Source organism: Aspergillus vadensis (assembly GCF_003184925.1).
Source record: "Aspergillus vadensis CBS 113365 unplaced genomic scaffold BO88scaffold_3, whole genome shotgun sequence".
NCBI classification, from domain to species: domain Eukaryota; kingdom Fungi; phylum Ascomycota; class Eurotiomycetes; order Eurotiales; family Aspergillaceae; genus Aspergillus; species Aspergillus vadensis.
The window spans coordinates 1,141,504-1,155,450 of record NW_020292041.1 but is presented as its reverse complement, the minus strand read 5'-3'; the positions used below and the strand labels follow the sequence as shown (position 1 = coordinate 1,155,450).

Sequence of the window (13,947 nt, the reverse complement as noted above, 5' to 3'; positions counted from 1 at the left end):
GTCTTCCCAAAACGGCAATATAATGCAATGGCCTCGGTTGTTTGCCCCATAGCTGTTTCACAGTAGATGAAATGCCCACGACAAATTCACGATAGCTCGGTGGGTCGGCTTTCTAGAATACCTCGGGAAGATCATTATTGTTCTCGCTTTTCTTTTCGATGCCGTAGAGATAACCATATTTCAAGTAGCAATGATTGGCTGCAGCAAAATGCGGGTGGCGAGGATGAAGCGTCCTCCGTCAAACAGTTGCGCTGGGGTATGTTAGTCGAATGACTGGATGTCACGCCCAATCAATATTTCAGCATACGCGTAGCGCTTGAAACTCTTCAGGCATTGGGTTGAGGGGGCGGCATGCCGACTAGATCTGGCGGCATAGATAACCGACAGTCTCCCTTTTTGAGCGTTGCCGACCTATCCGGGTATCCAGACAATCCACATTGCTGGAGGTTGTCCAGACCATCGATAGTCTTGGCTAACCCACAAGAGCCCTGTCTAACGAAGCAATGTCACTATCTGTCTGCATAAGTAATCCTATGCCACTTATATCCCGCTTCGGTATCTGCTTGGCAAGGAGGTCAATCATTGCGCACATCATCGAAATAGGTATGAATCCGGGCTTCAAGTGGCGCTGCTTATTTACTATCGGAAGAGGACGAATGGCTTGGCTTCAGGAGCGGAAAAGACCGGAATTGATATCCGCGAAAAATGCAGGACGGTAAAAGGGGTGGATAAATCATTCGAACGAGGAAGATGTCGCTGGCTAAGTTGGGGGTGAAGTGAGAAAAGCAGAAGTTCTGCCTGCTCGCCTTGGCGGGCTGGAGCCTCAGGTTCTCAATTCACATTCCTTCGCTCTTCTTCCCACCACAATTACTTACTCTACCAATTCAAGGCCCATAGTCCTCATGTCTTTTTGATAACTCGTCTAGTTTCAGGTAAGCGTCCCTGGTGCATACCTGAGTTGGACAATTGATGAACACTTAGCTATTGACACAGGAGAATATCTAGCAGGTACCAGACATACCGTATGCAGCACAGCATAGAAACAATGCGAGCTCGTGAGAGCGCTTCCCACGGGTTACTCCAAAACATTCATCTATGGTGTTGACACCAGAGTGCATGTGTTAGACTTAAGCGGTAAAAGGATGGAACAAGGACATATCGAAGAGACGAAGACAAGTCTTAATTTATTATCAGATATCACCTTAGTTGGATTTGACAAGTTTGCCATATCGCCATACATGCGTAATATTCTTTGGATCAGAGACCACTGCTATGTTTTCTAGTGGGTTTGCTGTCAGTGCGATGATGTCTGCGTCAAATCCCTCCCTCAACTGCCCACTCTTTGGTGCCTGGTCACCGAGCGTTAACGGCCCATTGGCCGTAGCAGCTTCAACTGCAGCCAGCGGTGTCATGCCTGCTGCAACCGCGTACACCAGTTCTTTGCCATTGCGTCCATATCCCAATGCGGGATTATCCGAGCTGATGAATTGATCTGTACCAAGAGCAATAGGCACGCCACGTTTGACTGCTAGCTGATACGCCCTCTTATGCGTATCAGCTACCTCAAGCAACTTTTGGTATGAGCCGGGCGTGAAGAGATCACGCATAGCCAGCCCGCTTTCAATAACACTGCGTGTTGCCACCAACATAGCGCCCTTCTCCAGCATCAAGTCGATAGCCTCTTCATCCAAATAGCTGCCGTGCTCAATCGTGCGACAACCCGCACGGAGAGCATTCATGATGCCTGCCTTGCCGTGACAATGAGCGGCCACAACGCGTCTTGCCCGCGCTGCCTCGTCAACGATAGCTTTCAGCTCTTCGAACGAGAATTCTTGATGCTGCGGGTCGTCGATAGCGCTCACTACACCACCGCTGGCGCAGACTTTGATGACGCGTGCTCCATGCCGCAGCTGCTTTCGTACGGCTTGCAGACACTCAGGCACACCATCTGCGATCGTCAAAGGCAATCCATGCGTACATAGGTCACGCAAACCCTCGAGATTCACACCGTGTACGTCGCCGTGACCTGCCGTCATGCTGATGGCGCTGTGCGCACCGTAGATGGTCGGTCCTGGAATGCGGCCCTCGTCGATGACTTTGGCCAGCTCGCAACCGTATCCTCCAACTTCGCGAACTGATGTGAATCCCGCCATGATGGTTGCATATAAGTCAGGGACACTTCGTGCCCCTGCCAATGCTTGTGGGGTGTTCACAATCGAATCCATGCTCGCCGCCGTCGCGCCTAAGAAATGAATGTGGCAATCCCACATGCCTGGCATGGCAACTGAGACATTGGTGGTAACAGCATCCTGATACTCGACTGGTACTTCATACTGGGGGCCCGAATAGAGGATTGTTTTGGATTTCCAAACCACAGCTCCGCGGGGAATTGGTGATCCTCTTCCTGGTATTAGGATATCCGCATTGATGCGGTAAAGAGTGCTGTCTGTCAGAGGGAGATGCATAATTAAAGGGGTAAGTATGAGTGCAACACAGTTCGGATCACAGTTCTGACACTGACAAGGATGTGATCCTGGTCCAGCTAGGAAAGTAGCATATATTAATTAGATGCAGGATGCCGAGGCTATGAGCCCATTCGACGTGGTGTGTCCACTCGGAGTTGGCTTATTTGTCGTTAGCGACAATATTAGACGCGAAATCTTGTACTCGTGTGATGGCCGACGGTCTGGCGAGGCCCATTTGGGGTTACAATTTACCAGATCAGTAGGTCGAAGCGAGGATGTTCCGGGCCAATTCTGGCTTAGTTGAGCATACAAGCCATGACCGTAATACGCTGGTGTGAGCCTAAGCATGCCGCTAGTCGGGATGGCAACACATCGGCGGGCCCAAGCCTCGGCAGCGGCGTCACGCCAATAGCCCTAACGGCGCAGCGGCAGATGGTACCGTCAATTAGTCTCGGGTCGAGACCGTACTGCATTTGATAGTATATTGCCTTGAACAGAGGTTAAAGAGCTTCCCTGTCCTTCCTTTGCTATTCGCATCGTCCTGGCAAGAATTCTGTCTATTCAGCACAACCATCCGACATGTCCGCCTCGGACAGTACCAACTCCTCTCCTCCAACGGAGGACGAGAAGAGCTTTGCTAAGGGTCCCAATGAGACTATCCAGCATATTTCAGAGAGTGAGGAGAAGGCCATCATTCGCCGCATTGATCTTTGCCTTCTTCCATTGATGTTCTTTTCATACTTGCTGCAATATCTCGACAAGACCACCTTGTCGTATGCATCGATCCTGGGCCTTTTGAGTGGCACGGTATGCTCCGATCTTGTGTGCTCCTCAAATTCAGCTTCAGCTAACATTATATCAGCACATGACCACAGCTCTTTACTCATGGACCTCGAGTGCCTTCTATTTTGGTTACCTAGTCGCATCCTACCCTGTATCCCTGGGATTTGTAAAATTTCCGCTCGGCAAATACCTTTCTACTATGATGTACGCTAGTGCCCTTCCAACTCATATAACAATATACTAACGGGCCAGGATTCTATGGGCTATCGTCTTGACATGCCACGCAGCAGCTTCCAACTTTGCAGGGATGACCGTCCTACGTGTACTTTTGGGAGTCTTTGAAAGCGCCATAAGCCCCGGGTTCACCTTGGTTGTGAGTATGTGGTACACGCCATCAGAGCATGCTCTGCGCAGCTGCATCTGGTTCGCAGGCAACGGCGTCGCTGCAATCTTCGGAGGCGTTCTCGCCTACGCCATCGGCCACATTGAAGACAGATTGGGCCCGTGGCAATGGCTCTTCATCATATTCGGACTGATCACCCTGGTATGGTCGATATTTCTGTTCTTCGTCCTGCCCGACTCCCCACGTAATGCCAAGTTCCTCCAACCGAATCAGCGCGAGCCCGCCTACCTTCGCGCGCAAGCATGTCAGAAGAGCTACCAAAGCCGCGAATGGAAGAAAGATCAATTTATCGAAGCGTGGCTTGACCCGCAAACATGGTTCTTGTTCGTCTACAATTTCATGGTCTCCCTACCAAATGGAGGCATAACAAACGTGAGTTCTCTCAAGCCATCTGAACCATATGAACGAAAGAAACATGCACTAAACAAGAAGGCAGTTCTCTAGCCTGGTTATCGAGTCTTTCGGCTTCGATACCTTCAATACTCTCTTGTACAGCATCCCCATGGCTGCTGTGGCTCTCGTCTTTCTGCTTGTTAGTGCATTCACATGCAATCGCTTCCGTGGACTTCGCTGCTATTGGATGATTATCACTCTTCTGGTCAGCCTCATCGGCATTCTCCTTATGCGACAGCTCCCCACCGAGAAGAAATGGGGTCGGTTGGTAGGGGTCTGGCTCGTCAGTGTCTTTGGTGCCGGATGGCCTCTTAGTCTTAGTCTGGTCTCAAGCAACTTTGCCGGATTCACCAAGAAAAGTACCGTGACAGCTATACTTTTCATTGGATACTGCGTGGGAAATATTGCCGGCCCGCAGTTATTCAAGACCAACGAAGCGCCAAAGTACTTGGTAAGAGCCCTCTCTTCTATTTCACTCTGTCTTCCTTTGCCTGCTGTTATTGAGGTACTGACGGCACGTGTAGACTGCGTTCGCCGCTATTCTGGCCTGCTTCTGCATTGCTGTCGCGGATGTTATTGCTCTGCGAGTATACATGATGTGGGAGAATGAGCGAAGGAATCGCAAGCAGGGTCGGACCATTGAGCCCGAGTCACCAGAGATGGAGGATGCTGTACAGGCGTATTCGGGCCACAACGAGTCAGGCGATATTACAGATTGGCAGAACGAGAATTATCGGTACTGTTTGTAGGATAGGATAGAAGCTGCTGCAGAAGGATAAGTGTGCAGTAGGTTTGAAAAAGTGAAAAGAAAAATCGATACTGCTTAATTCTGGAAACGAAGTCTGGGGTATACAGCTGGAAATCATGTGCACGTGAATCAGGTGACGAAGAATCCTCAGGCGAAGCTCGTCTGCCACCCCAGGAATTCCATCACCAACTCCCACTCAAATCGACCGATTCGTGTTCTCTCACCTGCCACATAAAGCTCACGTCGCTGCCACAGTAATTCAACAACTGTCTGTGCCCGTACCGTGTTCTCATACGGGGCTTTTGCCTGAGCTGCCTGGAATTGTGCCAAGGCCCGTGCTTTCTCAGATTCGGTCGTACTGCAGCACGAGGCAATGAAGAGTGGCCATAAAGGCCAGGAGATTGGGAGGTGATCTAGCGATGAGACTATCGATTCAACCAGAGATAGGATATAATCGACATGGCGCTGCTTCCGCGTTGCATCTAACCCCAGACTGTGTTCACTGGTGTAGCCGAGGAAAGCTGGCGTGGACGCCTCTGAGAGAAGCAGACACGCAGCAAGACGATAGGATTCGCCAGTGTACTCAAGAAGACGACGCCTATGGACAACCTCGGCGGAATCCTGACATCGTCGCAGTGATTCAGGGAGCAAATGTGTTGTATCCTGGAGATTCCTTTGTAAAGTGATAATTTTGGCCTCGATGGCGCTTCGTCTCTCTTCAACTTCGATCCCTTCTCCAAACATGACCTGCACATCATCCTTGAGGCTCAATATATCATTAATAAGCAGGAGCATGCGATTACTCATGCCATTCCACACGTCAATTTCGCGAAGCGTATCCGGTTGCATGGCCTTGGACAGTGACTCTGAAGATGTCCAGCAGGTCCCTTCTTCTACGGGGGACGAGGGATCGTTCCGCACTTCTACAGCAGGTAGTACCTTGTCAATTGGGAAAAGGGACTTTGCCAGCACCAGATGCGCCGAGAAGTAACTCATGAATAGTTGCGGCACATATGTTGTTGTATGGCGACGAATCCTTTGCTTAATGACCATCTGGAAACATGTCAGGTGGCGAACCCAAGAGGCGTCACAGCTGTGGGATATCTGCGGCGAGTCAATACTGACATTCATAAGAACACCAAGAACGAGGAGACTACATACAGCCGAAGAGCAGAGAAATATAGTCGGCAGCAGCACGTCTTCAAAATCGAAACAATTTTCCGCTAACGCTTGACGCAAGCCTTTGAGTACCCTTTGCCGGACCTGCATTTCAAATAGTTCAAAGCGACTATCGATTGATCTCAGGTACTGCGCGCTGGTCATGAGTACAGAATAATATGCTAATTCGGACCGAAATACCATGCGCATTACTGTATTGCGAAGAGGATTGGTTTCCTCATTGTCGATAGTAACGGCAGCAGGGCACATCATCGACTCGTAAAACGACAAGCACACATCATCAACATCGGGTACACCGAGGGTCCAAGGCAAGGTTCGGAAGTTGGTATTTGATGACTGAACCTTGCTTTCTTTCCAGTGATGATACTGACTCTGATATGTGTCTCGGGTCAAGAAAGAAACGCTTTTTGACGTCGCGGCCCGCAGTGGGCTGTGCGAAGAGGGTGGAGTGAGGATCAATGCGGAATCCCCGTCGCTATCAGGCTGATCTTTGCGTTCGATCCGCTTCGAAGGCGGAAGATGATCGTCCTCTTCAAATTCTTTGTATGGAAGCGAACCTCTTCTGGTTACGATGCCGGTTCGTCCATGACATTTCCCCGCGGCCCGCATTTCATCCTCCCATTGAAGGCGGACGCCGTAGTTGCATCGATTCTTCGACCGTTGGCAGCGCATACATACTGGATGAGCTTCTGGACGCACCGGAAAATAAGCTTCGCTGTCGTTGGAAATTTGCCGTGTAGAACATCGGATCGAGTCATAAGGAGCACGAGGCTCCTATCAACCTAGGAATAGGACAGGCAATGGACAACACGCACCGTCGCATTTGACCCGTCTCCGACGACACGTAAGACAACCGCTGCGGGACCGGACTCTGGGCTGGGATGTCATCGGAGGCGACGAATCTGAGTCGGAGGGAGTTGGAGGGCCAGGGTTCAACGACCACGAGATGAACATGTCGACAGTCAATCATGTCTTTATTATGACACTCAGCGCCAGATCTAGTTATTTCCCTTGTGAGAAGGACAAGATGGGGAACAGACCTTTGGGGGACTCCAAGTGGGCTAAACAGGCTTACGGAGGGGGAAGGCTATGGTGCATGGCCGGACACACGGCCATCTCCTACGGTCCTACCTCGGGGTGGCCGCGGACGAGCTGAAAGCCTAACAATGCGGTTAATTTCGAGGGCTGGATGGGATTGGCGAGTGGGAGAAGCTCCATCCGCCATCGGAACGCTAATCGCGTCCGAGGCGGACACTAATGAGGTTTCCCCGTGCCCTGAGGACGGTAGGAACGGTCCGTCAGCCAACAGTCGCTGGAGTCCCCCCCTCATCATTTAGTGGGATAGCAAGCTGAAACTAACGGTGTGATTGCGTGTCCAATCGCCTCGAACCATTGTCAACTATTCTTACCATCGGCGGTAATCCGATTACTGACGCCTTTCGATCCAAATCGCGCATTCCTAGGCTTTTTCATCGGAGGATCGGGCTCCACTCGAAGACCAGGAATGTCATCCTGGACCGAGCGCTAGATGATACAATTATCCTTTAAACCTAGGTTTACCTTAAGAGATGGCTCGATGCGGCCATTCGACTGAGCTGTCTCAGCTACTAAATAGTATCGCAATATCCTCAAATCCCCACCATTTGTGCCAATATTCTCCTCCCGCCTCAGGAAAAGAAATTACGCGACTAATCCTGCTGTATTCGATCCAGGTCCAGACCATGGAGTTTTTCATTAGTTCAGTGGCAGGATTTCAATTCCAGCTGGTGCCGACTACCCCTGTAGCATAGAGGAAGTATTTAGCAGGCCTGCATCATGAGATCTAGAGCCCTATAAACCGATCGGGGCCTGCAGGAACCTCGCAGGGACCCAAAGGTTCTGGGCACATGGTGTGTTTCAGAGCATGTAGGCCACCATAATGAGCTCGCAAGAGACTGCCTCAAGGGTACCTGTGGTGATAGCTGGATACACCGTTCCTATCGTCTGCATGGTGATATGCACCGGTTTACGGCTTCTCGTGAAAGTTCGTGGTCCATCAGAGGACCGCTTTCATGCAGATGACTACCTAATTACCCTAGCCACGGTGCGTTTACCTCCCGATCGCCTGGTCCCTGCGCATACTGACGATCCTCTTTGTTTATTGATTAGATACTGGAGGTAGCGTACAGTATAATCATGCTGGCTGTCGGTATGAATGCCCTCATGCATCTCTGACCGGAAATCAGCTAATGTACGTAGGGGTGCGTCATGGTTTCGGTAAACATGCTTCAACTCTCGCGACTAGTGACCTAGAGGCATTCTTGAAGGTACAATGAGCCATTGACTACCTTCGATGTAACTGACACATATATAGGGAGACTATATTGCTAGCCACCTCTATAATGTCGGCCTGGCAAGTGTCAAACTCGGAATCCTCGCCTTATACTACCGGATATTCGCTATACAGTGGTTTCGCAGAACAGTAATTGGCTGTGTCACATTCGTCTGCCTGTGGATTGCGACCATAGAGATTTTTATGGGCCTGCTCTGCCGACCACTAGAGGCTTTCTGGGATGCCAATATCAAAGGCCATTGCTTCAACTCCAGCGCACTGTCATACTATGTCAACACCTCCAACATGATCACCGACCTTGTCATATTTGCTCTCCCGATAGGAGTGATTGTGCGGCTCCGCACGACCCGGAGCAACAAAATTGCCCTCTGTATTATATTCTCCATTGGATTCATGTAGGTTCCTTCCCCATCTTGCCCTCGCTACCGGCCAAGCACTAACACTTACATAACCTCACCAGAACATGTGGCATCAGCGCTGCCCGTCTAGCCTTCGTCTTTGCCGAAAACTCATCCGACATCACCTGTGCGTCCTCGCCCCTCTTCCACCTCCACAAACTACCACCACAATTTGAACACACTAACATGATATAAAAAAAAGGGGACGGCGTCGACCTCGGCGTCCTATCCGGCTTTGAATCGCTCGGGGGCATCCTCTGCGCCAACCTCCCCATCATCTACCGCCTCTTCAGGCAAGCCGCACAGAAAGTCACCAGCCGAACAGGAGGCAGCTCTTCCCTTCCCCATCTACAGTATGGGCGCGAGTCCAAGAATTTCACGTCACGGTCGCGCCCTCGCCGACACCGTCTTAGCGAAACGCTCAATGAACAGTGGATTCAATTGCAGAATGGCAATTCGTCGAATGATAGCCATCTCCCTGGGGGACCACAGGATTTCGCTGTGCAGAAGGTAGTGGACATGGAGACGGGGATGGAGGTAGTGCGGTTGAGTAATATCCCAAACGCTATTACAGTAAAAAGGGAGTTTCATCAGACGGTGGAGGGTCGTCGGTGATAAAGCTCCTTTCGTGCTGTCTAGAGAGTAGTCATTCATTTGTGTTCCCCCGTCGGGGGAGGGTTTCTTATGTTGAGCTAGACAAAAATAGATGAACAGTCACCCCTTACTCTGGGATTTTAGGGAACCGTGGTAAGTTGAATATGAGAATGGAATAGTAACTCGTAAAGCCCCTCCCCTCTCACCCAAGGAGATGCGTAGTCGGAAACCTTCTGAGTTGGTTCCATACTACCGAGGGTAGTGCTGTTATTGAAATTAATGATGTAGTACTGAATCAGTTTGTGGACGGTAATATCAAATGCGAAGTACTACTAGTAGTAGTATTAACTCGACATCGAGACGATTGGTAGTATATAGTAAATTTGCACTGAACACAGATGTGAATCACATGCCGTCAACAACTCTGTTTCGGGTTCTGGCTTACTTGGTTACATCTTTAGATCGCTTTGTCAGCTTTTCTGGTTGGACTAGGGCGTAGCTGCTACAGTTTTAGGGTTCATATAGATAGTATATAGGATGGCCAGACACTAAGTACTGGGTCATTCACGCAGTAGTAGTTGGCAGTCTCTTGATCACTCAGAGGATATGTCTGTATCAACAATAATCAAAAGTTATGTTTTCAGATAATAAGTCACACGAACGAATGATATCAAGTACAGGAAACCTGACACGTACCCAGGCCAACCAGTCCAGCCCAAACCGACTTATCTAGATTATATACAAGCATGAGAGAAGGCATTCACAAAATGTAGTAGACCTTATAGACACATTGCGCCTTTCCGAAATCGCCCAAATAAAAGAACATAGCAAGGACAAAGAGGGGAATCGCCCAGCTATATTTACCGAACCACTATAGACAGACAAATCACAACACTTTGTATGTTGGCGGTTTATTTCAACCGCCAATGACCATCCAAGCGATCATACCTCCCCACATGCCCACAAAGGCAATGGTCAGGATGGAGGCACCCGCCTTGTCACCTGTGGTGATCTTCGATTCGGTGCTGCCACTGTTGCCGGTGTTGTCGCCTGTACCCGCGTTCGGATCGCTAGTACTGTTGCCGCCGGTACTGGAGGTCACAGGGGCTGTTTGCTTCGTGGTATACAATGCGGAGGCCAGAACGTTGGTGACGGCGATCTCTTCCTCCATTCCGTTCCACCCATCCCACTTTTTGGGCCACCAGCGCACACCACAGGTGTTGTTGCCCATTCCGTTGCAGGAAGCTGCAGCAGCTTCGGCGGACCCCTGCAGTTTTGGCTGAATCAATGCGGACGTCGACGGCATAATCAGAGCCACAAGCCCAAGCCATCCCGTGACGAGTCCCTTGAACAGAATTTCGTTGTCGTTGCACACTTCGGTCGGTTCGCAGAGAATTTCGGACATGATGTTTCCACCATACTTGGTCGGGAAGAAAGTGTCGAGAGTCACGTTCAAGAGACCCTCCGCCGCATTCTTCCATTTGGCCTTGCCGGTCTACGAGTGGCATAAGATCAGCACCTGCTTCCTCCACACCTGGCGGGGGCCAAAATCACTTACGTAGTTGTACATGTACGCGGCTCCCGTTAAGAAGACGCCGTAATTGTAAGACCACTGATTGTTTCCTTGGGTTTTGCAGTTATTATCGACATCGGTGGAGTCGGCCACGTTCCAAGTCTGGTTGTTTAACAACGGAGTCGAGGCACACCAATCGAAAATCTTCTCTGCCCAGTCGGCGTACGTGTCGTTGGAGGTGTAGCGGGCCAGGCGGGCAGCGAGTTGAAACAGACCTCCGTTAGAGATGGAGTTCTTCATGGCGTAACCGGCTTCATAAGGATAGATCTGCCAGCGCAGACCACCGCCACATGTCGAATCGTCCCATCGATCGACCTGAGTGTTGTAAACGCCCTGGGCCAAAGCGAGCCAGGAGTATCCGGAGGAGCTGTCGGCGAATTCGATCTCGGCAGCAGTGATGGCGGCAAGACCCCAGAACATTTGATCGTCGTTGCCCTAATAACGGCAAGACGAGTCAGACTATTGTTCAAGCTCAGGGGGGGGGGGGGAAATGGGTATCGTCATATCGCTTACCAAGTAACTACTGTAGTTGGCGGGCATGTAATCGCAGTCACCCGCCTGCCATTGCATACCCTGACGGACCTCGTCGTTGTAGGTACTGTCTCCGGTGTAATACCAATAGAGGAGCAAACTTGTGAAGAGTGCACTACCTTCCCACCACTTGCTAGGGAAAGCACCGGGAATCTGACCGGTTTCGTTTCCATGGTACCAGGTCATGGACCCGTAGGCGGTCTTACTGGCGGCATCTTTGATGGAACCTATACGGACGATGATGATGGTGGTCAGTTGTCAATTCATAATATTGGTGTGTATGTTGTTGGGACGGAAGACACGGCGGACTAGATTTGTGACGCAACTGCTCCCAAGAATGTAGGAGAGGGGAAAGACAACGGGATAAGGGACGGGCGGTGACAGCAGAGGATATGATAAGATAAAGAGCTAGAAGTGGGGGAAGGCATACTGGTACTGCTGATATCGATATCAATGGCGTGGGAGAGGTGAGAGAAAAGCGCTGTGTTTAGGAATAACCCCCCATACAGGCAATCTCGAACGAGACGCATGGCGGGAGGGAGCGGGGAGGGAAAGAGAGAGAAAAAGGGGTGGGAGGAGGAGGAAATGGGAAGGAAACGAATGTATAGAAGCGAGGGACACGGTCAAGGAAGAGACTGACCAGCAGAAACGGAGAGTAAACGAGAGTGAAGGGGAGAGGGGGGTGATAGGATGGATGGAGACAGTTGACAGTCAAGTCAAGAATGGGGATGATGGCATTGCAGCAAGACAAGAAAAGCAAGAGGGAAATCAAGCTGCGTAGACGCCGGGCCAGGCCTATTTTTAATCGGCGGGAAAAAAAGAAGGGAAGAAAGGCCCAAAAAAGCCAACCATCGGCACCGGTGGAGTTGGTCCCCGTCCACGTCAGCTCCTCGTGCAATCAGCGTGCTTGCCCTCGCGTTTCTCCTTGACCCCAAGGGTCATGGTGTGACAGGGTCAGAAGGGGTTCAGAAAGGAGCTAAAAGAGGGTGATGAAATTCCTCCCCCAATAGTCATCAGAGTTTATTGATTTGGTTCCCTGGAGAGAAGTTGAGGCTGGATGGAAGTACTTTGAAAGTTCTGATAATAGTATCAATGTGAGCCTGAGGCCGCAATACGAATACGGCATATTCCGATCATCATTTTCCTCTTTTGGATGTTCTTGCCCTTTTTTGCCCCTGGAAAATCAAGCCAAACAATAACTAATTCCAAACAAAGGCTGAGTTGAGTGAGTTCTGGCCCGGCGGGTACCATGGATCCTCTTTGGCTTCCCTTTTCCCCATGAATGGCTGCCACAGTCAGTCCGTCTCGCAACTTTGCGCCCGGTCGCAAAGATAGGCATGTCTTGCTATCCTAAGCTTTTCTGCCCAGCACTGCTAATCCTCACCAAGCAATGCCTGGGCATTCCGCAGTTTGAACTGTCATTGCAGCCTGTGATCTTGGCAGAACCCAATCAGCCGATCGGGGGGGAAACAGTCAGCCCCCTTGGCGGGTACATCACAAGCACCACTCGGAATGCCATTGGGAGTTTGTCTCTGCTCGGACGCGCCATCATCAGCGCTCTTTGATCAGGATCGTCACCTGCTTTGGGGTCGAAGCTTGCGATCGCTGCGAAGGGCTGTATCTGTTTGTACTATTCAGGGCGTTCTTCCCGTCGCTCTGGATCTTCGGTGCCTAATTCTCCAACAACCAACACACAACTATGGGACCTTGTTCGTCGCTCAATTGTGAACCTGAATTCGTCGCACTTATCCCCACTTCTGCAGTATGGCAATGTGCCGTTCTAGACTTCTGCGCCGTAGTTAACTGCGGAAGTACCTGCGTGTGTCAGCCTTGACACTCCGATCCCGGTCCGTCATGTGACAGGACATCAATGTTTGTCTCGTTTGTTAATCTCTCCTTCTGACTAGTTATCAACTAAGGGTAGTACTTCATTGTCATTGAAGATGCCATCTAGGCAAACAGCATACTGCAGTCATTTAATTTCTTACCCCGATCGATGATAAACAGTTATTGCTAAACACAAATCTACAAGTTCGAATCACACATATACAAGGTGGATAAGTTGACGGGAAAAAAGAGTGAGACATTGTCTTACTTCCCATCATCAATAAGCCGCCCTCCCGCCTCCTTCATCGTCTCCACCACATTGAACATCACAGAATCATGTTCTCGTCAGCAGAACTTAGAAAGATGTTTACCAGTCATTGCTCACTCGGCTCAGTACTGTAAATGTAGTGTTAGTATCTAATCTGATCTTGCGGTGGTCCGCTCATTTGCTTCATATCTCTCAAGTCGAATTTTTGTGTAAGTATATTTCAAGCAATATATACTGTATGGAAGGCTACTACTGAGTATACTACGCATTAGGTCACATTATTTGGCTTTTGTAATCTTGGTATCCTACTACTAATTCCCATACCGATAGCAGTATGATATGGGGCAGTACTGCCTCACCTGATCCGACCCTTCAACGAGAATATATATTATTAGCATTGTCTCCCACCGCATATACTAGGTCTACTTGAGTCTTGAATACGTGCTCAATATT

At 50.1% G+C, this 13,947-nt stretch overlaps 5 protein-coding genes across 5 annotated transcripts; 2 read left to right on the top strand and 3 right to left on the bottom strand.

Moving 5' to 3' along the window:
• Positions 1–1,202: 1,202 nt before the first annotated feature.
• Positions 1,203–2,465, bottom strand: BO88DRAFT_381817 (metal-dependent hydrolase family protein; the record flags this gene model as incomplete). Its single annotated transcript, XM_025704602.1, has 1 exon — positions 1,203–2,465. One exon carries the CDS (start codon positions 2,463–2,465, stop codon positions 1,203–1,205), a length of 1,263 nt encoding a protein of 420 aa, XP_025566663.1.
• A 579-nt stretch (positions 2,466–3,044) lies between these two features.
• On the top strand, positions 3,045–4,793 carry BO88DRAFT_485186 (vitamin H transporter; the record flags this gene model as incomplete). Its single annotated transcript, XM_025712327.1, has 5 exons — positions 3,045–3,272; positions 3,328–3,452; positions 3,501–4,023; positions 4,088–4,495; positions 4,569–4,793. 5 exons carry the CDS (start codon positions 3,045–3,047, stop codon positions 4,791–4,793), a joined length of 1,509 nt encoding a protein of 502 aa, XP_025566662.1.
• Positions 4,794–4,825: 32 nt separating this feature from the next.
• On the bottom strand, positions 4,826–6,850 carry BO88DRAFT_171322 (uncharacterized protein). Its single transcript, XM_025701665.1, has 2 exons — positions 5,954–6,850; positions 4,826–5,896 (listed from the first exon to the last, which is right to left on the bottom strand). Exons 1-2 carry the CDS (start codon positions 6,641–6,643, stop codon positions 4,940–4,942), a joined length of 1,647 nt encoding a protein of 548 aa, XP_025566661.1. The 5' UTR covers positions 6,644–6,850; the 3' UTR covers positions 4,826–4,939.
• Positions 6,851–7,889: 1,039 nt separating this feature from the next.
• On the top strand, positions 7,890–9,316 carry BO88DRAFT_441396 (integral membrane protein PTH11-like protein; the record flags this gene model as incomplete). Its single annotated transcript, XM_025709875.1, has 6 exons — positions 7,890–8,106; positions 8,133–8,159; positions 8,210–8,277; positions 8,325–8,698; positions 8,764–8,828; positions 8,904–9,316. 6 exons carry the CDS (start codon positions 7,890–7,892, stop codon positions 9,314–9,316), a joined length of 1,164 nt encoding a protein of 387 aa, XP_025566660.1.
• Positions 9,317–9,919: 603 nt separating this feature from the next.
• BO88DRAFT_485183 (glycoside hydrolase family 76 protein) lies at positions 9,920–12,209 on the bottom strand. The gene is made up of 4 exons (XM_025712326.1): positions 11,830–12,209; positions 11,382–11,626; positions 10,854–11,303; positions 9,920–10,790 (listed from the first exon to the last, which is right to left on the bottom strand). The coding sequence occupies exons 1-4, from the start codon at positions 11,927–11,929 to the stop codon at positions 10,212–10,214; spliced, it is 1,374 nt and encodes a 457-aa protein (XP_025566659.1). The 5' UTR covers positions 11,930–12,209; the 3' UTR covers positions 9,920–10,211.
• Positions 12,210–13,947: the final 1,738 nt, after the last annotated feature.